This window comes from Rissa tridactyla, chromosome 3, assembly GCF_028500815.1.
Source record: "Rissa tridactyla isolate bRisTri1 chromosome 3, bRisTri1.patW.cur.20221130, whole genome shotgun sequence".
Lineage (NCBI taxonomy): Eukaryota > Metazoa > Chordata > Aves > Charadriiformes > Laridae > Rissa > Rissa tridactyla.
The window spans coordinates 23,751,891-23,774,830 of NC_071468.1; the positions used below are offsets into that span (position 1 = coordinate 23,751,891).

General features: G+C 37.8%; 1 protein-coding gene across 1 annotated transcript in view; it reads left to right on the plus strand.

The window, feature by feature from the left end:
• Positions 1 to 22,940, plus strand: part of USH2A (usherin) — a 392,064-nt gene that overhangs the window by 94,442 nt on the left and 274,682 nt on the right. The window contains exons 19-20 of the mRNA XM_054195462.1: positions 1,055 to 1,199; positions 11,420 to 11,650. Coding sequence (XP_054051437.1) covers positions 1,055 to 1,199; positions 11,420 to 11,650 — 376 coding nt within the window. The remainder of the gene's footprint in view (positions 1 to 1,054; positions 1,200 to 11,419; positions 11,651 to 22,940) is intronic.

Sequence of the window (22,940 nt, forward strand, 5' to 3'; positions counted from 1 at the left end):
AGCAGAAAACCAACTTTATAAAGTCTAAATACGTGATTTACTGTGAGGGTGGTGAGGCACTGGAACAGGTTGCTTAGGGAAGCTGTGGCTGCCCCATCCCTGGAGGTGTTCAAGGCCAGGCTGGATGGGGCTTTGAGCTGGTCTAGTGGGAGGTGTCCCTGCCCATGGCAGGGGAGTTGGAATGAGATGATCTTTAAGGTCCCTTCCAACCTGAACCATTCTATGATTTAAAAATACTGTTGTAATTTTTGAGTGACTGCATTTGGCAAACAAATACCATGGCAGTAGTAGTACACTAAAAGCTTCGGAATGAGCAAAGAAACATGATAGGTAATCCCAATGTGAGAGTGGATCTGGTGCTCTGACATTGTATTCCTCATTTCAAAGCTGATTTTGTCTTTAAGTGGTACCACAGATGGGCCTCAGTTTATTTTTCTGTGAAGTGGGAATATTATTGCTCCTGGGGCTGTTGTAACAATACATAAATGTAAATTGCTTCTGGTCACAGGCTCGCAAGATTTTTCATCTAAATAAATATCTGATAAAGAAGTTATCTAAAATACAAGTTTATTCAGTTCCACTCTCTCTGATACCTTATAGTAACGTTAAAATAAAGCAGATTCAAATGTCTGTAGGTATTAGTTATTCCTCTTGTTCCTAATGCCTGCTAATCATGTCACTCGTTCAATGGTGGTCAGATTTCACCACTTAACAGTGTCATCTTCGTCATCTGGATTGTAGCTGCACTGTTTGTAGTGATAACTGCACCACCACACAGCTTTATGAGGCAATAACTTTGTTTCCTCATTTATCCACTCAGGAACTGGCTTATTACCTCATAAAACAGTGTGATGGGAAGTGTTATCACCTAAATCCTAGCTTGTTCAGATTCTCCAAAATAATCCTCTCCCTCAGCTGGTCTTTGTAGGCTTTTCCACATCTAAATGAAGGAATCTGCAAATTCAGAGACAAGTTTCTTATTAGTGAACATGTCATCAATTAATAGGAATGAAAATATTATTAACCGTCATCTTCCAATCTGTTTGCTTTGCAGGTTTTGCATATAGCTGAGGCTCATGAGCTCTACTATGTGGCGATGGGATTAAAACCTTACAGGACGTACAACTTTACTATTACTCTCTGCAATCGAATAGGTTGTGTAACCAGTGAGCCAGGCACGGGGCAAACCTTGGCAGCTGGTAAGGAAACAATCTGTATCAAAGCGCAAAGCTGACACACAGTTCACTAATGAATACCGTTAAGATGATCATATTTTGATGCACAGTGACAGGGGTAGGTGTTGTATTAATGCAAAGTGACTTGCTTAATTATTATTTGTTTATCTTGACAGGTTAAAACCAAAATATTTTCAATGAAGGTTTAAGGTACACTATTATGGCAATAGGATTTTTGTGTTGCTCTCTCAAGTGCAAGTTACGGATATGTGCATTTTTGTTCCTGTTTATTTCAATGGTAACAGTACATAAATGTGGCTGAACCCATTCATTCATTCACGATGCTAAGAAGTTGTTAATTTGTTGTGGGGTTTTTTTAGTCTGTGTGTCATGTTTGCAATGACAGGGCATGTGAAATGCACATGCTGTGCCAATGCCTTGCTTAACCCACGAAGAAGGAGTTGCATGGGTTTTCTATTAAACTCTAGCATATGTGCGTAGTGTATTCGTGTCTCTAAATCAGAAGCACTATACATGCTTTAAGTCTGCTCTTTTGAAAATGCTTGTTTATTTAGCCCCTGAGATTTATGAGAATTTGCTTTGTAGATATGTATACTCACACTTTCCTACGGAAACAATGCTTAAGAAACTGCATATATGTGTCATGCACCCTAATAAATTTTCAGTCTATGAGTTAATTTCAACCACGTACGTCAGGGACTTCAAAGGTACTAAGTTTCTACAAATATAGGAGAAAATAAGCATCAGCACAGAACAGAGATGGAGAAAGCCTGTATTTACTTTGAAGAAAAGACAGGCATGAGCTCAATTCTCAGACATCAGAGGATCAAGAGGGTTTTCAGAGAGAAATTGTTACGAATATCAGCTTCACAAGTCTCTTTATTCATAAAACGAAGTCATCAGTACAGCTCTTTAATACTATAAATCTAAGCTCAAAATGAATGCTATGTGACATACTGGTGGTCACCTGCAGACAGCTGACTACTTAACATCGTGGTTTCCTTTTGTAAAGGCATTTAAAACACATTAATTACTTTCACAATATTAGCATTTTCAGTTAAGGAATTAGTGGTGTTGTCATCTGGATGTTGTGATGATGATCTTTTAAATTACCTCTTTTACGTAATTTGGTCTCTCGTAGGAAAAAACCATGAAAATTTCTGCTGTGCAGAATGTTTTTCTAGGCTCCATGGAATGTATTTGAGTTGCCTGAATTCCATCAAAGCTCCACTGTGTAATCAATGAAGAGATATAGGAGTTTCCAGACAGGGAATAAGGAGTAGCCCAGAGCCAGTAAATGGGAAGCTTTATATACATGAACTGAAGTGGAATTTAAGCTGTGGGGATATTACCTCTAGTCTGTTCTCTGTTCTTCATCTGTCTATTTATTTAATTGCCTTTCCATTTGTTCTCAAGTGGAAGAGAGATGATTTGCTCCTTGATTCACCATATTGTCTTTGTGTTTCAGGGGGCAAAGATTGTTCTGTCAGTCTTCTCTCTTGCTGAATTGCTGATTTCAAAATTTATTTTGTTTCCTCATTCTGCCACCTCTAAAAGTTTCAAGGTGGCCATCTCCAGAGCCTCCCATTTATATGAGTATGACTTTATCCCATACCACACAGCCGTGCAAGGAACAGTGCTCCAGTTCATGCTGATAACAATGGAAGCAAACTCGGCCTAGGCAGCACACCTTATTACTACAAATGATCCAACTTTGCATTTATACATTTATTAAAAGATTCAGAAACAATAGCTTAGTTATGCCTGACAGCTTGTTTATGACCATCTCCTCCCTGGTTGTGTTAATGCTTAGAGACCTATCACATTAAAGAAGACAGGAGAATACAAAATAGAATAACAGACGTGTCCCCACATATTAGCTGTTTTGCAGTGTAGCCTTTTCCTGCTTACTGTTGTAAGCCTTGAAAGCAAAGAGCCAGTCCTGTATCAGGTTCCTTTTATGATTTTAAAGCATGTTAATACAATGTCTTAACTTTTGACAAACTCAAAAGCAAAACACTTAAATTTTGCACGCGGTTTTATGTTCCACCATTCACCTTTTTAAGTTCTGGAGAAAATTGTTAAATAATCTCCATCCAGGATTTTTCTGGGTATGCATGTCCCATTTAGTGAGGTTCTGTAAAACTGTGTTTACAAAGAAAATTTTAAAGAAACACTATTTATGAACTTCTGTGATGACTCTTAGATCAAAGTAAGTTCAAACTCAGAACAAAGTAAGGAGAAACCAGTCCCCATCATTTGTAAAAACAGATGATCAGGTGTTAGTCCATTAATATCCTTTTGTGTCATTGAATGGTGGAAAATGAAATTAAAATTGCCTTTCTAGGACTGTTGAGGAGTTTTGCTTCATGAAGGAATCTCTCCCTGGCAGAGAGACAGCCTCCCTGGCTGGTCGCCAGTCCCCTCCATGCCCTGGCAAAGGGAGCTTTTTGGAGGAAGTCTTGACTGAAATGTGCTCCAGCATGATGGTCCCCTCGCATCGTCACACAATCCAGAAGCTTTGAATTGTGTTCCAAGTTGAGCTAGAGGTTATAGTGAATTAGACTAATTCTTCTCCTCTAATTCTGAGGAGGGTAATGGAAAACCATCTCTCCCCCTTCCCCACGTGGAGTATACTGATTTATCACGTGGAGCATTTAAATCAATGGGTAGCTTGATGACTGTGATTTTGGTGTGTCCAACTGATGTATATTAGCAAGAGGCTTGCTTTTAGAATTGCCAATGCCTTCTGAAATTTGCCACTCAAGTCTCAAGTAATTTTTAAGCTTTGTTCATATCCATTAGGCTAATTTGAAAACCAGCTAAAAAAAATCAAAACCCAACTCTTCAAAATCTATCATTCTTCTTTTTCTCTGGCAACATGGTTTTTTTTATATGGCTTAACCCGGCAAATAAAAACAAGGGCAGAAACAAGGGCGTGAAATCATTAGAAGCAAAAATGCTGGGGAAGAAAAGAAAAAGGGTTTGGGAGAGGATTTAAAAGACAAAGAAAAGAGACTTATGCAATCAGGGTCAGTATTTAGGGGTAAGACCTAAGGGAGCAGAAGCATCAGAAAGAGTCTCCTGATCCTTCAATGAGAAGTCTTTTGGAGCATAACTTAAAATTGGTTAAAATAATCCAGAAGCAAAAATACCAAATAGATCCCTTCTAACCTGGTTCAGTATAGGCATCCATACTGGGGATACTTCATGAGTAGCTTTGCAGGAGGAGAGTGAATGAAAACTAAAATCAGCCATATGTCCTTATGTCTGTCAGACTGGCAAAAAAAATCTCCTCCTCACAAATATATACACCCATGATATTTGTAAATAGTAATAAAAGAAGACAATTGAGCCGGAAGCATGTGAGGAGAGAGAGTGAGGAACCAAACAGAATTAATAAGAATTGAGTTATTTTATAAAAAAGCTGTCACAAATGCATATGAAAACAGGAAGAAGAATGTGTGATAAATAAAAGAACTTGCACGGGTACGCCTCATGCCTGACCAGCTCCAAGAATGATTAAAAAGTGTTGGAAGATCAATGTTACATGGTAATGCAGTATTGGGATGAAAGATCAAAGCAAGCATGTCAAGGTAATAGAAGAAGAGAATTAACCCATGTTTGTTACTCAAAGAGGAGCTGACTGGACAGAAATAGAACCTTAATTTGGTATGTTCAGATACAAATACAAAGATAGCTGGCCTTTAAAGACTCAAATAATTAAAAAGAATTTCATACTTTTTTGATCAGTATTTTAAATGTTAAACTAAGGATGCATATTCCCCAGTCCTTGTGGTATTTTAAATACTCATTACGCGCTGCAATACTATGCATATGCTATTGAAAGCCTTGGCTGATAGATGAGAGTTCATTTTTAATACTTGGTTTGAAAATTTGAAATACAATTTGAGTTTTGTTTTTGTCTTTGCTACACCAAGATCATTAAGCGGAACTGCATGTACGTAACTGAAAGCGATACTGGACAGTAATTACACATTTTTATCTCAACACCTAGAGCCGCATTTTACTTTATTCCTTTCTCTAGGTTCTGATGGGTTCAAATTAGTGTTTATTTTTGAGAATGGCATTCATCCTCTTGTTGTTACCAGGTCCTAGGCTATTTTTTTATTTTCAAAAGCATTTTTTGCTCTGTGGTTTTATCTTGTGTAGTATTCTGAGCTGATACCTTGGACTCTGTAGAACTATACTAGCTGGTACCAGTGAAAGACCTGGTCCCATAAAAGTAATTTTTTTTTGACAATGTGTTTGCATTAAATTATGGATTACTTGCATTATTCTTTGCAGCATCTACCAAGGCAAAACATGCATGTTTTCCAAATTTTTTAGTCAGGCAGAGAAACATCTTTTTATTCCCAGCGATTTCTGACATTTCAGTTAGATGGAATTAGCCGTGTGAGTGCTTGGACTAGTACAATTGCTTATCCTACCCCTCTCAAATCAGATAGTCAAAGGGTGCCTTAAACAGTCTATACAGCTATGTTTCATTAACTACTGTGTGACTGAGCTTATTTCTTGTAATTAAGTTCGTCTTTCCTTTGCCCTTCTTCATTTTTTTTTAAACTTCATTTAAAAAGCATTTTTTAAGAGACACCAAAGTATGGCTTTGTGATTGCTGCCATTTACCCCAGCACATTGTATTCCTGATCCTTTGCTTTTGATGGCAATTACAGGGTTCAGAAGCTAATTTGTAGAAGATATTCTTCCAGCACCAGCTGCATCTGGCTTCTTGGCAGACTTCTCAAGCAGTTGTATTGGTAGCTTTGGAGTTGCCTCTGGGTTTGCTGGGGTAATGATGCTGATGGGCTTTCTGGGCTGTCTTACACTCCTTGATGTCGTTTTCTTTTTGATTACCCTTTTAATCTGAGTAATTTGTCCATTTTTTCCGTTCATGAATTAAGGTCCAGCGCAAGCCCTTTTCAAGAGCCTCAAGGCATTTGTCATGGCAATATAGCATTTGTTTATGCCTGTCATAGACTGCTTTTCTACAAAAAGCTATGCCTCAATTTTAAAATCACAAATAGCCATTAAACAGGTAATAAGTAATGTATATTTTCCTTTGTTACAGAAGAGAAATACGAGGGCCATTTGCTGCTGGCCTGAAAACACAGATTGCTTTGCATGCGTGTACATAAGTCTCTTCATTGTGAATAGGACCCAAAGTGATTAAACAAGCACTCTTAATATGTTAATTTATAATTTTAATTACAACAATCTTGTATATATAGTCATTAGTGAATACTAATATAAATATTTTTCTACCTTTTTATTCATAATGCATAAACCAATCATCCAGTTACTTCTCGGCAGTTGCCTGTTTCCGTTTCATAATACAATCTTTGTTCTTAGTTATGAATGCATTTTGTTCATTCCTGTCTTGAATAATCCCTCATTAAGCTAGTCACTTTCTGCTCCATGCTAAAAAGGAAAAATTATCATGCAAATGTGGCATGCCATATTAAAAAGCACATTACCAAACACTTTTGTTGCTGTCCTTCAATTAGTTTCCCTTCTTTGAATTTAATTTCATTTGTTGTTAAACTACTGACTTGATGTATGGACTCATGAATTTGAGGCTGCTGCCAAGAATGTAGCAGGGAAAAAAATCAAAGCCTCTTCAGAAAGCTGCAGAGGCAAAGCTAAAATGAATTTGCTTCACCTTTGACAAGAACACTTGAGCAGCATTGGAATCCTCTGATGATTCAGCTTGGCTAATTATCCAATTATTTATTTCAAGAATAAAGACACTGTTTTACAATTAGAGAAGTGTAAAGTAATCTGAGAAATTTTGTAATGACAGATGACTTAAGTAACTTCTGAGATAAATAGTATCTGCTCAAACTTGTCTTGCCAAGTGTTCAAGCTGTAGTTAAACTGCTCTTTGAATTTCAGGAAATTAGTAGGCACTCAAAAGGTATTTGTTTCTTCTCCCCTACCAACCGCATATTATACTTCAGAAAATAACTTAGTTTGTTCTTTTCCCTCTGTGTCAAATTTGCAAGGTTTTTAAGCTATGTTTAAGTTGCATTCCTCTTGATTAAAAGCTTTTGGTTCAAAGCAATACTTTTTAATTGCCTAATGATATAAGTCAGTTCTTAGGAAAGAACCGTGCATTTAGGAGTTCATTTGCAATATAACTGAAAAATTCATTGCATGGCAGTAAAACAATTTACTGTTAATTACAAGGAGAAGAATTTGCTGTACCATGCTCACAGATTGCCATGAATCATGCAGCACTCCTAGAGATTTATAACAGATGTGTAAGTGGGATGAATTAGCAGGGTTTAATAACAGAGACACAAATCATGCAGACTTCAAGGAGCTTTAATTGATATACTAGAATGTGACGGGCATGAATCACTCAGCCATTCAACAGCACTGTAACATATGGTCAGCTCAATATGCTGCATCTTAAATCGGTTGGTGAGTCGTTGGTTGTCCCATATGGTGGAAGCAATATATTTTTCGTGATTTTTAAAAACTACTGTGTATTACATCTATTTTTAAAGAAATACAATTGTAACATACCCATGTTATTAAATTTTCTTTTGATATCCATTATGGGTGGTTTTTATTCGTTTTTGGGGAATAGTCCAAAATGGACTCTAAAGAATCTTCTAAAAAAATCAAAATATTGTCAGAAGACGTAAGTATTATTTCTTGACTCAGTTACTGTTGAAATGACAGATACTGCTGTGAAACACAGGGAAAGAAAAGATCATACGTACGAGAAATGCTACGGCAATCTCTGGACTAATAACTTGTAGCAAAACCCAAATTGGATGGCCAATAGTGGGGCATGTAATTTTACCAGCAAGGTAAACTCCAAGATGGAAAAAAAAAAATAATAAAATTTTCTTTAAGTTTTTTCCCTCAAATTCGCCAAACATTTCTGTTTTAATTTGTATGTTTGCATTTTGAATTCAACTGAACAATGATTACAACCTGTATCCTTTTTGTTGCCGTTACCTTTCTGAACTATTCAGAATGGCTAATTGAAGGCTTCTGTGGAAGGGTACACAAATATCTACCTACAGTATGCTGAGCAGTAGTTACTCAAACATATGTAAGCCTGTTAAATTTAGCCACAGTATAAATATGTTATTCCTGGGACAAGATTCTGGCAGAATATGGAAAAGCTTTAGCAGTTGTATTAGTAAACCTGACAGACTTGAGAAAGGAGTATTGTATCCTTAGAACCGTGGCTGCCAGAATTTAATGTCAACAATTAAAATTTATTTTGATCCATACCTAGTGTTTATTACTGTTTGTATACACAACAGACCTTACTAATACAGAGATGCACTATTAGATGGAATTACCATCTGTTCAGAGTGAAATGCTGGCATCTGTCTTCGAGTCTAAAACTAAAATGATATTATTTCAAACAAAACAAAATTAACTGCTCTTTACTTACCAACTTCATTTTTGTGTACATGTGTGTGCATACACACATGGGAAAGGCTTATTTGTAATGACCTGTGTAGCAACATCTATATTTAGATATATGACTTCAACGTAAGCTGTATGGACCATCTGTCTTTATTGGTCTTTTTTGTGCCCTCTGCTACACAATGGCATGCAGCAATCATGGGCTTTTAAATACTGTTTTAGCTTTATAATATATTAAATATGTATTATATAGCAAGACATTAAAACTACATAATTAAAATACACAAAATGTGACTTTGAATCCACTAAAATGCAGTACGCTCATTATTTTGACAGATGTGTCTTAACAGAACGTGACTAAAAAAAATTAAATAGGTGAAATTATAGTCGATTCATCTTTCAGAAAGTAGCTACAGGTACCACAGTGACACCTTTAGGAAAATATATACTGTATCTTTTAGTCTTGAATATTTTTAATTTCAGCATTTAGTACCCTGCTGGGCTAGTGCTATAGATTTATTTTCAGTCCCGTCTGTTCCTGTGCAGTTTAGTTTTTTGTTTCTTTTTTTTTTTAACTTATGTAATCTATTATGTACAGTCTTCCACTGTCTTGATGCACAAGAATTCTCAAGCATCAATGAGACTGTAGTTTAAATACTAATATTATAGCGAGGATGTTACTTTCTGAAAGGGTAGGCTTCTGTTCCATATATCACAAAATAATAAATTGTGTCATGCCAGTGTTTAATGCGTGTACACAGTGCATTAACTGTAACTGTAGTACATTTATTTGTGCTAGAGGAGACTTGAAAATGATTAAAAAATCAATACTTTCCTGTCAGAGAAGCAAGTGTTACGATGCATTTAAGTAGTTAATTGCATAAGCCCCATAAAAGCTTCAGGTTTGGGTATCAGAGATGCCGTAATTATGGTCCAAGTAACTGCCGTTTATTAATACTAGACTTTAAAGGAAGATATAGTTATTGTCATGAGTGTTAGTTAGCGGTATGCGTTTTGGCAATAATGAATTTTAGCATTTCTGTTTTACCATCACTAAGCTGAACTGGAGGGCTCAACCTCTTACGTTCGCGTTTAAAATGCTGACGTACACTAGTTCCCTCCAAAGGTGAAATTTTGATTGTTAAGCCATGTTTTCTATTTAAACTTGTGCATTAATACCACAATTCATTAGTGCTGTGCACTACTTATGCAGGAAAGCTTATGACCTCACGCTGCATTACTTCAATTTTGACATTGTAAATTTCTACCATAGTGTGAGATACTAATTAGATTGTGAAGTCATAAATGATGCCTAAGCAGCAATTTACAGCACATAGTGTCATTGGCAGTTTCCCAGTTCCCCCACTCCCTGCTTTCTCCAAGAAGAGTATTTATCAAGTTAGAGAGGGGCAAAGAAAAAGAAAGAAAGAAAGAAAGAAAATAAAGCAGCCACATGCTACAGGCAAATAGGAAAAATGAAAAATATGTTAATCATCTTGGAAATGTGCGAGTGTTTAAAAGGATGTTATTAATTCATTCTAAATGAAGCAATCTCTCCTTCTTTAAAGAACTCACACTATGTACAATGCTGTGCTGTGAAGTAATATGTCAGATTTCAAAGGCCCATATTTTAATTCAGGTTTTATTGTTCTTGAAAGGCGTTTATTGCTCTTTACTATGTCATTATGGGAACAAGTAATTTTTACAAGTTGTCATTGTATTTCACTTCCTGGGTACAAATGAAGTTTCTGCTGTTAAATCCTTTCCTTTATCAGGGAAAGAAGAGGAAGCAAAAAAAGGCAAGATGGATATAGATTCTATAGGTAGTAGGGTATTCTTGTACTTCTCCAAATGACAACTTTTATTGTTCCAATGATAGTCCATTTCTTTCCCACCTGTATGGCCATCATGCCATTATCCAAACAGGTCATACTGCCCTCCAGTGGCTTGCTGTACAGTATTTTTTAAAAAATTAAAAAATAAATTTGTTCATAACTCAGCTGTAGAGTGACCAACACTATCAGAATGTTTAAAAGAATATCAGAGTATGGGTTTTAATGGTAGGAGGATTATTGTAGTAACAGAAAACTTATGCTGATACCTTTGTGGAAACAATCTTGTGTGGAGTCTGTGAGCCAGTGTTGGTGGAAAAAGGTTAGAGAGGATCATTTACTTGAGCTGAATAATTATCTGAACATATGCTAATGTCTTGTGTGTGCACCATGAGGAAAACAACCTGATGGGCCTTCAGTATTGTGGACGGATAGCTGTTTTGCTCCTGTTGACAAGGATGAGTTCAGTGATGAAGGACTCATGTAGTCATGTACCATACTGCTGAGGTGTAACAAGGGCGTTAATCAACTCTTCAGGTTCTCCTTTGATCTTTCACTCAGATCCAATGCTGAAAGTCATACAGATACGTGCTTACAGTGAATACGGCATGAGAAGCTAATCAAGGAAGGAATACAAATATACTTTTTTATGAAGATGTTGATTCAGATTCTTAAACGTTATGAAAAAAAAAAATTTGGATATAACGCTAGAAACATTTATCCAAAGCCTAAATAAACAAATACGGTATTTCTTGTGGAATTGAAACTAACTTCCTATAAAGATTAAGAGTATTTTAGTGTTGTTTTGTGTTTTGTTTTTTTTTTTTTCTAATTGAGCTTCTATGGATATCTGTGTTTATTCTTAAGATGATCAGAAACTGAAGCAGGATGTTTTGCAACAATTATGCTATGTGCAATAAATAATCTCCCAAGTATTATGGACAATGATACCTGGATTATTTTTTTTTTTATGCACAGCTCCAAGAAAACTTAGTGCCCCTCGTGTTGAAGGAATAAACAGCACAATGGTAAAGATAAATTGGAATGAACCTGAAGAACTTAATGGGCCTTCTCCCATCTACCAGGTGGAAAGGATGGATTCATCTTTAGCTACATTGACTACAGAAGTAATGAAAGGGATCCGTTTCCCAGGAAATGGATATTACAGATTCGCTAGTTCCACTCTCCCTGCCAATACTTACTTTACAGGTAAATGAGTTTAAATGACTTACAAAATGTACCAATTGTACTCTGCATTTGTTTTACCATTTATTATCATCTTCTATATAACTTTCATGGTAAAATCCGTAGTTTTTAATTTATGAGCATAATGTGATTGTTAGTGATGTATGGGCTATTTCGATTCTCACATAAAAAGCCTTTGGAAAATGTTATTGGACGTGTGGGATTTGTATTCCCTTGCCTTTGGACATAGAGATGTACATGATGGTGAATGTTGCTGCATATTTGACTCATTTCCTAGTTGTAAATATAAGATGGATTTTTATTTAATCTTCTGGGATAAAAAATTTTCGATGAATTTGCTGTGAGTACTAAGGCATGTTTTCTTTGATATCTTTTTGAGGATTCCCAAGGTTGCATAAGCATTCAAAAAGCACTTTCTTCTGTATTCAGGACATTTGTGTTGTGGTCCTGTTTGTTTTGTCAAGGAAAGAAAAAAGGCTGCCAATCTGACAGAAGTCTGCTGTTACTGGGTATTATCTCCTCTCTTTTTTGAATAGTTATTTATTTTGTAACTGGGTGTTTTTCAGAATGAATCAGACGTATTATCCTATGTTCTGTGATTCTCATCATTTGCTGATGTCTTCATTCTTGGTTGCAGCAAAGATATAGACAGTATGATTTTGGGGAAAATACCTAGATGAATCTGGTTGTGTGTTTGAGATGCTGTAGAGGTCTGTAAGTGAAATATTACATTGGTGTGCATGAGGTATAAGGTTTTAAAAGTACAAGAACCAAATGTTCCAAATGGCAGAGATTGAAGGTTTAAAAATATTTTTTAAAAAGATGTATGAAAGGGCTGTGTGTGTATATCAAGTCATGAGACTGACTTGCATGAGCAGCAAGGGGAAATCAGAAAGGAATTTAGGTAACAGTGAGAGCAGCGTTAGATGGCACGCTCATAGTGCGCAGGCCACACCACGGCATGGTGCAACTTAACCTGGTCCTGAGTCTTGTTTGTTAAGGCGGATAATGGCTGCAAACCCCACACAGCATTGCTGACAAAAGAATGCCAGGGATTTGTAGTGGATTGAGTAGTTGACAACCCTTGTCTTCTGGGTCACCACGGGGAAGTCTGGCAAGAATACGTGAGCGCAGAGATCTTGGTACTTGCAAGTATGTGTGTGCACAAATTCAGTTTTTGTTTAAAACAAAAATCATCTTCTCATCTCTCTATGATCACTCAGTGAATCTGATTTAAAAAAAAATGAAAATTGAAGATCACTTCCTTTTTTGTTTCTTGCTAGGTGCTTACTTGACTCATAGTCAAATAATAATAACAAGTGATAATGTGTTAGTTAAATATTGACACCACGTTGACTTGCAAAACCTGTCTCTGTGCAGGAATCTGTAGGAACAGCTGTTGGGCTTCTTTCCTCATCCAAATTGCTCGACGGTTTTTCTGACATCAGCGTTTGCACCCTTTACCATATATTTAGTAAAAACATCTTTGATGTATTTCTTCTGTTGTCAGTTGTGATGATCTAAACACCAAAGGAACTGTGAGCTGCAGTTTTTCTCCACTCAGCCCCATCACTGCAGTATAGTTAAATAGTGTAATCAGACAGGTAAAGCATTATGAGTATCACTGAATTTCCGACTTCTCATTAGAAGTCTCTGAGAGTGTTTGGGGAAGAGGATGTTGCACTACTGGGATTGTTAACATGCCTGACTGTCTGTAACCAGGCAAGCCCAACATTAATCTACCCAAACGCCGGATTCAGGCTAGGGTTCAGTTACGCTTACGAGCTGAGACTGAGGCCTTGAATACGGCTGAGATGGCTGAGAGAGTTTGGACAGACAGGTCGGGAGAAGATGTTAAAATAAAGCTCCCTTCATACTGGTACCTAATGGCTGATAATGGTGTGTGGATCAATATAATTTATTATTGCTCTGGATTGTGTTCTTTCTTTTAGACCAGCTATTCATCTGAGTTATCTGGAGATGACCTAGTACCAAAACATGCTAGGCAATTTGTCCAGATATCTGCTGGTAATGACTGACAATCAGGTTAAATCAGCCTGTTTGGTACCTAAAAATATGTAATCCAGGTACTCGATAACTCAGTAAAGTTTTTGAGAAATAAAAATCTGGGGTTTTCTAAGTAGATCATCAGTCCTTCTTCCAAAACATGGTGGAGGGAAAATTACAGCAAATCCAGGAGAGCTTAGAAAGACACTTAGGGGAATGAAAAATATTCTTTAATTGTACTCTGCACTTGTTTTGTTGTTGAGGCCTTCTCTCTGAAGACAAGCAGTTGGCAATTGTGCTTTATAGATGGAAGGGCTTTAGTGTGCATGCAGCTGTGTACATTTTTGACACAAAAGTGTGCCAGCTTGTATATGTCAGTTAGCAGACAGATACTTCTTAGCGCATCTGGGATCTCCCACTGCTATCCCAGAAAAAGATAGATCAGTTTATTCATAGCTAATAAATGCAGTTGTCCTCACTACCTCCCTGGCTGGTCTTACACTCTTAGGTGCAAGTAATAGGGGCAGATGTATTATCTGGGAAATTTTCCAAATTAATCTCAAAAAAAAAAAAAAAAAGAAAAGTAAAAAAAAAAAAAGTTAGGCAATAGACATTGGCTGCACCAAGCAGTGTCCCTCTGTCTGTAACAAAGCCTCCAGCTGCACAGGAAGATGTGCTCTGAGTACATGTTAGATGAGAGGAATTCAGGTAAAGAAAACGATTGTTTCTGCCAGAACTGTCCACATAAAACTTCTCAGGTCTTCAAACTGGGAAGAAGTGTTTTGGGCATCTGCAATATCATTTTCCAAAAGATGGAGACTTGATTTTTAATACTTATTTGTATCCCTTGAATTTCTTAGATAGAACAGCATTCATTATATCTATCAAATTACCACCAGGCAATTGAACTGTTATTGTTCTTGTTTTAGCTATGGAACTCATCTGTCTCTCATAACTCTGAAGATTGGGGTATTCAGGTGTTTATTTTTATATCTTCCCCTTGAGACAGCAAACTGCTATCATTCCGAATTAATAGACGCGGAGCTGAAGTTCAGTTTCTATTTAATGCAGGAGTTTATACTTGAAAGGCCCCCTAGAAATGGCTAGAAGGTTTTACAAATTAGTTATTTCATGTGGTTTGCTTTATGAGTACAGCTTGTGTGATGCAGCTGTTGGTCTGGAGTCAGAATGCTGGCGTAACACTGTTGTGTTTGTCTCTATGGTTCTCTAGTTGTCAAGAAGAGGTACTGTCTGTTTTATACAGGGTGTAGACAGGTGAAGTTCAAAGAACTGAGAATAGCCAAGTGTCTGAATATTTTTTAAATTCAAATTATACTTGTATTATCTCTTTAATGACTGAGTCTTATGTCTAGGTCCAAAAAAACCCTAAGGGTGAAGGTAATGAGCATGATGCCTGGCTTTCACCACTGACAAATGGTCGAGAATAGTTTGCTCTGCAGGGAAGTTAAGGTCTTCGTGTACTTTCTGACAGAGGTGTAACAAGGCTTACAAGTAAGATCTTTCAAGATCATTGAATAAAATCCATGGAAAATAGCATCATGAACTGCTGAAGCGTGTGTGAATATGAAAAACAAGCCAACAGGTTTATCTATGAAAGGAGTTTTTCCTCAATTCCTTTTTGTTCCTTGGTTGAAGGTTAGGACCTTAGGTGCCTGAATGGATGAAATAAAAACTGATGCATGAATTTTGACCTGTGTAAACAAGCCCTGCTTAGGATCAAGTTTGGTTCTAATATTTGAGGCACTACCTTCTGTTCAGCATTCATGACTTTTAAATATCTCCTGACGGTTAGGCAGCTTTAACTTTTTGTTTTACAGAGAGTAGGGGATCACATTTTGCTTTGAAAACATGACTCCCTGAGAAAGCACACGTGCACTCTATTGAGTATATTTGTGGATACTATGCCTTCAGATAGAAACAGTGCCACTGTTTAAACTTTGTAGAAAATCCTGTCAAAAAGCTGCGTGGTAGTTTTTTCTAGAGCGAGTATACTGGATTAAGCTCCTGAGGAGAAATAAAGAGAAGTTTAGCTTTCAGGTTTTATTGAGCGGATGGATGCCAAACTACTGAGCTTTCTTCAAAAATGAGCTTCTGGGACAAACGAGTAACTAGTTGAAAATTGAAACCTGGATGTCTCTCAGATACAATGACACCTGAGCTAGGAGTTTGGCTGTGATTTAGTTGTCTAAAGTACAGTCATGGATTATGCAAATCACTTTTTGAATCTTTCCTCTGATTGATCAATTGCCAGACAGAAAGTCAGTGGCAGAGCTGATGGTATAGGGCCTATTATAGTTAGAAAGCTTAGAAATTGCAATCAGTTGGACACATGAATGAATGAGAAATCTCTTTGACTCCATGGTATGAAGATAGAGTTGGGCTCCACGAAGAGAAACTCAGTGTATCTGAAGGGTATGTAAGAACTGCTCACTGTGGAAAGAGTGATTCAATTGCTACAAAAGAAAGACATTGCAGAGTGGTAAGATGGTTGTGTGGAAGGTTACATTCCTCCTGACCTCTCAAAATTAGACTATTTTTCAAATGTAACATGGAACATAAATTGACAATTCTGTGGCATTGTAGTGGGTTTTGTAAATAATGTACATATTCTTTCTATGAAATGGAGTAAAACAAATCCTCCAAGCATGTGTTATGCATTGCCTAAAATACAATTTGAGCTTGATGTCAGGAGTTATAATTACACATCCATGTGAGAAGAGAGGCCCTTACTCATTCAGTGATAAAATAATTCATTTTTTTAAGGTGGATGAAAGATTCTTTGGGATATGTTAAAAGCAGTCGAATTAGCTATTACTATTTTAATGTGATTCTTCTTGGATGTTACTTGTTTAAAAAGAAAATTATTTATGTAATATTGATCAAAATGCAGTCCAGTCTGAAGAAACTTTTGTGTTTGGCCTTGCTTTGAATACAAGTTTTCTGAAATAGGATTGCTACACTTTAAAAGAAGTGGGTCTTGCATGACCCCCCCCACATGATGCGAATTCAGCTGTGTAATAATTAGGAGTTAACTGTATGAGGTCAGGTGTTCATATATTCAGCATTACAAGTAGAGCTTTTTTACAATGACATTTTTAGTGTTGTGAAGTGGTCTTAAAAATGTGTATTTAAAAAAAAAAATCTCTGTGCTAGTGTTTTTACTGCCAAATTCTGACTCAGATACACACACACTTCTCAGAGTGGAGAATCTTTCCAGTAACGATGTTTCTTAATGAGTTTGCCATGGAACACTGCACAAGTGTCGTTTACATTTGTTCTGAGCAGAAGTGCTGAGAATGGCCGTGGTCCTTTGGTGTTGGATCTCCCTGTAGCTCTTCATCACAGTGAACTCTCTTTGCAGTAATGTAAAACAAATTCCACTCCATATAATCTTGAACAAATGTTTCATAGTTAGTAGAAGGCACAAATATTTTCATTAGCGTACGGAGCCAAATAAACAGGCCTTTTCCAGCATCCCAACAGAAATTTGTGGAATGCGTTATGACTGAATACCAAGAAAATTAACACAATTGAAGGTCTAAACACAATGTAAGAGGAAAGGCTGAAGAAAATGACATAGTTTAGAAAAACAAAGACTAAAAGGAGACATGGTAATGGTGTTCAAGTATATAAAATGTGTAGTTTAAAAGAAGAGAATGAACTTTTCTCCATGTCTCCTGTGAGTTAAGCAGCAATGCATTCATAATAAGCTTAAAATATAGCAGGGTAGGTTGTCTTCTCGCAAGATTTTTTTTCTAAAAGATTCAGGCTAGTTGAATAAAGGAATACATTGTTATAAGAAAAAAATAAAAGCTCTGACACTGCAGATTTTAAAGAATAGTTGGATGAGCATTTGTCAAAAATAACTTAGGTAAAATTGATTCTGCTTTGGAGTAAGTGGATTGATTCTGTGACCTCTAAGAATGTTTTCCGAATGTATATCCTATTATAAACTCAGATTAACCCAATGAAACTAGGAAAGATGTTAATTTCACCAAATAACTTTTAGAAGGAAAGAGCTGGCACCTTTTTTGTTGTTGTTGTTGTTGGGAACTTTACATAGAGTTCTGATTGACAATTTTCTATAAAGAGGGAAGGTTGCATGAGTTGGATAAGTTTTGCTTCTATTTTATTTCTTCTCCTCTAGATATTTTCCATCATTTCTTTTTATGTCTACTGATAAGGTTTGAGATGGTTAGAAATGAGTTTTATTTACTAAATCAGAATAATATAATAGTTTAGGTTGAAAGAGAAGTCATCTACTCCAACCTCCTGCTCATAGTGAGTTCAGCTAGACCTGTTTAGGCCTTTGCTAGTTGAGTTTTATCTCCATATGTAGTCAAGTATATTTACAAGAACTGTTCCAGTTTCCAATCTGACTAGCCTTTTGGCTACAGAATTTTCTGTATTTGAACTTGTGTCCATTGCTTCTTGTTCTGTCACTACATAGCTCCAAGAAAGTGTGGCTCCATCTTCCTTGTATCCTTCTGTGAGGTAATTGGAGAAGGCAAGACATCTCCTCCATCCTTCCATGCCTTAAGACTGAACCAGCCCTGTTCTCTTGGCCTCTTCTCAGATGTCATGTACTTTCGCCCTCTGACTGTCTTGGTTCCCCTCCACTGGATTCATTCCAGTGTGCCAGTATCTTTTTTTTATGCCAGAGTACCCAAACTGCATTGCAGGACTTGCATTTGCCTCTGTTGACTTTCACAAGGTTTCTGTCAGCCCATTTCTCCAGCCTGTCAAGATTTCTCTCAGTTGCAGTGTATCCACTGCAGCCCTCCATTTATTTTTACTGCCTGCAAACCCTTTGATAGTACACTCTGTCCCATCACCCAGGATTCATTTTCATGAATAAAACTCTTAAACATAATTGGTCCCAGTACCATTCCTTGTAAATGCTGACCACTGAGCTTTGTGCCACTTGTCACAAGCCCTTGAGTCCTGCTGTTCAGCCAGTTTTTTGCCCACTTTTATAGTCCACGTGCAGTCTATCTATTTCTCCAGCCTGATGGCGAGGATCCTATGGGAAACCATGTTGAAGCCCTTCCTAAAGCCAAGGTACACAACACTGGGTTGCTTTCCCCTTTGGCTGCTGAGCCAGTCCTTTCATCGTAGAAAGCAATCAGGTTGGTCGGGCACAATTTGCTCGTAATAAATCCATGTTGTATGTTCCAAATCATCTTCTTGTCCTTCGTGTGTCTGAATATGGCCTCCTGCATAGTGTCCCTGGGGACAAAGGTTAGGCTGACCAGTCTGTAGTTTCCCTAATCTATCGACACAACTTTACAGCGAATGCTCTTAAATTTGTTTGCTTCAGCCTTACCCTAGAAAGATGAAGAGAACTGAAACAAGAGTGGAGCAATCTGACCTTTTACTTATGTGGCTTTATGTATTCTTTGCCTCTCTGCTGGCATTTTTTCCTTACATAGCTTTTTAAGGATCATCCTTTTTTTTTCATTACTTTGAACTGAAGAAAGTAAACAAGATTTTCTGAGGGAAAAACTATTACAAAAGAAATTCTTACAACAAGCTTTCTAATACTGAGGGAGAACGGAAGAGAGTGCATTTGTTTAACTGACTTGGAGAACACACTTTGTATCTCAGCAAACTTTTGATAGTGCCACTCATTTTTCAGACCTTTATATTAATCATACACTAAAGAGCTCTCGGAGAGCTATTCTGTTATTGTGTCCTTTATGCCTAGGTTGTTGCCACAGGACTTCTCCTTAGAAATTCTTTTAATTTTTATGCCAATTTCCTATGTTTTCTCCTCTTATATTCAAGAAAGAATGATTTGAACCCACCTCTTCATCTTCTGTGAAAGAAAGATAGAGCTCTTCTATATCACTGACAAGAGGCTGGCTTCAGTAAGAAGGGGAACCATCCTTTTTTCTGCCTGAGAACTGTTTGCACAGACATTTTAGGTGGAATTTTGCCCTAGTACTTAAAATGAATTCACAGTTTAATCTTGAAAAACACATTCCTTTCTTCCTTCCTTCTGAATCCCAAGAAGCCTAAAGATAGGGAGAGAGAGAGGAGCTGCATATAGAGAAAAAGGAGTGATCCAGCACAACAAAGTGAACTGTGCTGCTTTATGAACAAAACAACTTAGAACGTTTTCGAACATGCACAACAGGGACTTAGGCAGCAAATAAGCCAAGCTGATGCTGACCTTGCCGGTGTTACAGGGGTGATATTTTCACAAAGATGAGCTGGTTTTGTTAGGCGCAGACATACTTTCTATCATTATCAACTATCTGCTTTTTCCTTTTTTTTTTTTTTTTAATTGTAGGAAAGATTCTTCCCCTTATGTCACAACTCTAGTTGTGCTTCTGTTAATTTTGTGCAAACATGATTCAGTATTTTGAAATGTAGTGGGCATTCTCTCTGTAGGTGACAAACGTAAGAACTAGCAGAAGAAAAGGGTTATATCAATTATTGTTTAGTCAAGGGTAATAAAAGTAGTTACTCTCTACCAAGTTTGTATTTTTTATAAACTAATCTGAGAGTGTAACCACTTACGTACCAAGCTGTTTTCTACAAGATTAATTTCCACCATTAAAGCATACCTATATATTTGGTGTTTCTTTTTCTTGCTTGTCTCAAACAAAATGCTGATAGGATTTGACATAGGAACTTTGTGTAGGAGTCTGCACAAAGAATACTCATTGAATTTAATGAGAGTGACTGTGGAAAAAAATATATTTTGTTTTAGTATCTAGTCTGGCCTTTGCTCAGTAAGAATGGAGTTCTCATGTATTTGTTCAGCTCGCTGAAGAAGCCAAAGGGGGGATTATATTCTCTGTTCTGAAGGGCAAAGAAGGGAACGAGAGAGTTCAAGGAGATTTTCTGTATCTCTTCTGTGTGCAGCAAGGGTAGTGGGTGCTCTCATGTATGTCTCTGGAAATAAACAGTTATGGAAGTGCTGTGTTTTGCTTCAGGCATGACATCTTCTGGGATTCCTTTTGTGCTTGTGGGCCACTAAGAAAAGATGCAAGGTGGAGGGCCTTGTTGGGAGGGAGATTTAGGGAAATAAAAGTTGAGGAAAATAACAAACATAAAGAAAAAGCTAGATGGGAGAAACTGCACAAATGCATGAAGTTTATTTAATTAAAAAAAAATAATAAAAGGAGGCGGGGGAGGGCGCCAAGCATCTCTTGGAAGTTTTGCGTGTGAAAGATCCGTGTACTGTGTGTTAAATGGAAGCTCAGTTAATTTTAGTTAAAGTAAGGACTGAAAAATACAGATCAAAGAAAGAACTTGAAGCAGGTTTGAGCATAGAAAACAGTAGTTCAATGGACTTCTTTTAAAGTAAATGTATGAACGCTTCTGGAAATTCTCAGACTCAAATACCTGATGGCACAGAGATTAGTGAAAGCAAGCTGACTATTTCCAATGCTTTTCATTTGCTAGTGCAGTTGTGGGTATTCCACACCAGTACTTCAGTACTTTGTGAGATTTTTGTAGGATTCTTATGTGCTGGTATAATTGAACTTGTAACCCAAAGTAATTTTAAAGAGTGGGATTTGACGGTAAGTAAAAACCACAAAGGAATATTCCTGTAACTTCGACTTTAATAAATGTCAAATTTCTGATGTTTTTTATTTCTAAAATCTTATGTTTTCAGTTTGTGCCAGGGCCAGAAGGCAGTAACAACGACATTTGGTCAAGATTTTCATCTAGGCTAATCATGCTAAATTGTCTTCTTGTGTTTTTAATGGTGCAGTTATTCTGCATCTACTTGGAAAATATTGGCTAGTCCAAGGCAGAATGGCAGGAATTCTATTATTTTTGATGCTACCTCTCTCTTCAAAGTCCCTTTAAAGTGTCATTACCTTGAAGAAAAGCCTGTTTCTTAACCATCTTAAGAAAGGCTCCTGTATATGGACAAAAGGACCCTAATTTATGGGAGGATATTTTAGACTATCATGAAGGGTTGTGGCATGACAAGATCACGTATGTATTAGATTATTTGTTTTGAGGAGCTGTTTGTGGACAGGCATAAGAAGAATCTTTTCTGTTCCTCCTATTCTTGGATTCATACAATCGTAGATACCACGTCAGAAGGGATCTCAAGGATCATCTGGTCCAACCTTTCTTGGGAAAAGCACGGTCTAGACAAGATGGCCCAGCACCCTGTCCAGCCGACTCTTAAAAGTGCCCAATGTTGGGGAATCCACCACTTCCCTAGGGGAGAGCTCATCAAGCCTCTCTCCATCATTTATCAACAATCCTGGTCAACAGGGGAGGTACCAGATGACTGGCGGGTGGCTAATGCGATGCCCATCTACAAGAAGGCTCAGAAGGAGGATCCGGGGAACTACAGGCCTGTGAGCCTGACCTCGGTACCAGGAAAGATCATGGAGAGGATCATCTTGAGTGAGCTCTCACGGCAAGTGCAGGGCAGCCAAGGGATCAGGGCCAGCCAGCATGGGTTTAGGAAAGGGAGGTCCTGCTCAACCAACCTGATCTCTTTCTATGACCATGTGACCCGCCTTCTGGATGCGGAGAAGGCTGTGGACATTGTCTGTCTGGACTTTGGTAAGGCCTTTGACACCATCCCCCACAGCATTCTCCTGGAGAAGCTGGCGAATCATGGCACAGACAAGCGTACTCTTCGCTGGATAAAAAACTGGCTGGATGGCCGTGCCCAGAGAGTTGTGATTAATGGGGTGAAATCTTCTTGGCAGCCAGTCACCAGTGGTGTCCCTCAGGGCTCAGTCTTGGGTCCAGTTTTGTTTAATATCTTTATCAATGATCTGGATGAGGGGATTGAGTGCACCCTCAGTAAGTTTGCAGATGACACCAAGTTGGGTGGGAGTGTTGATCTGCTTCAGGGTAGGAAGGCTCTACAGAGGGACCTGGACAAGCTGGATCGAAGGGCCAAGGCCAACTCTATGAGGTTTAATAAGGCCAAGTGCAGGGTCCTGCGTTTCGATCACAACAACCCCAAGCAGCGCTACAGGCTTGGGGAAGAGTGGCTGGAAAGCTGCCCAGCAGAAAAGGACCTGGGGGTGCTGGTGGGCGGCCAGCTTAACATGAGCCAGCAGTGTGCCCAGGTGGCCAAGAAGGCCAACAGCATTTTGGCTTGTATCAGGAATAGTGTGGCCAGCAGGAGTAAGGAAGTGATCGTGCCTCTGTACTCGGCACTGGTGAGGCCTCACCTCGAGTACTGTGTTCAGTTCTGGGCCCCTCTGTACAAGAGGGACATAGAAGTGCTGGAGCGTGTCCAGAGGAGAGCTACCAGGCTGGTGGGGGGTCT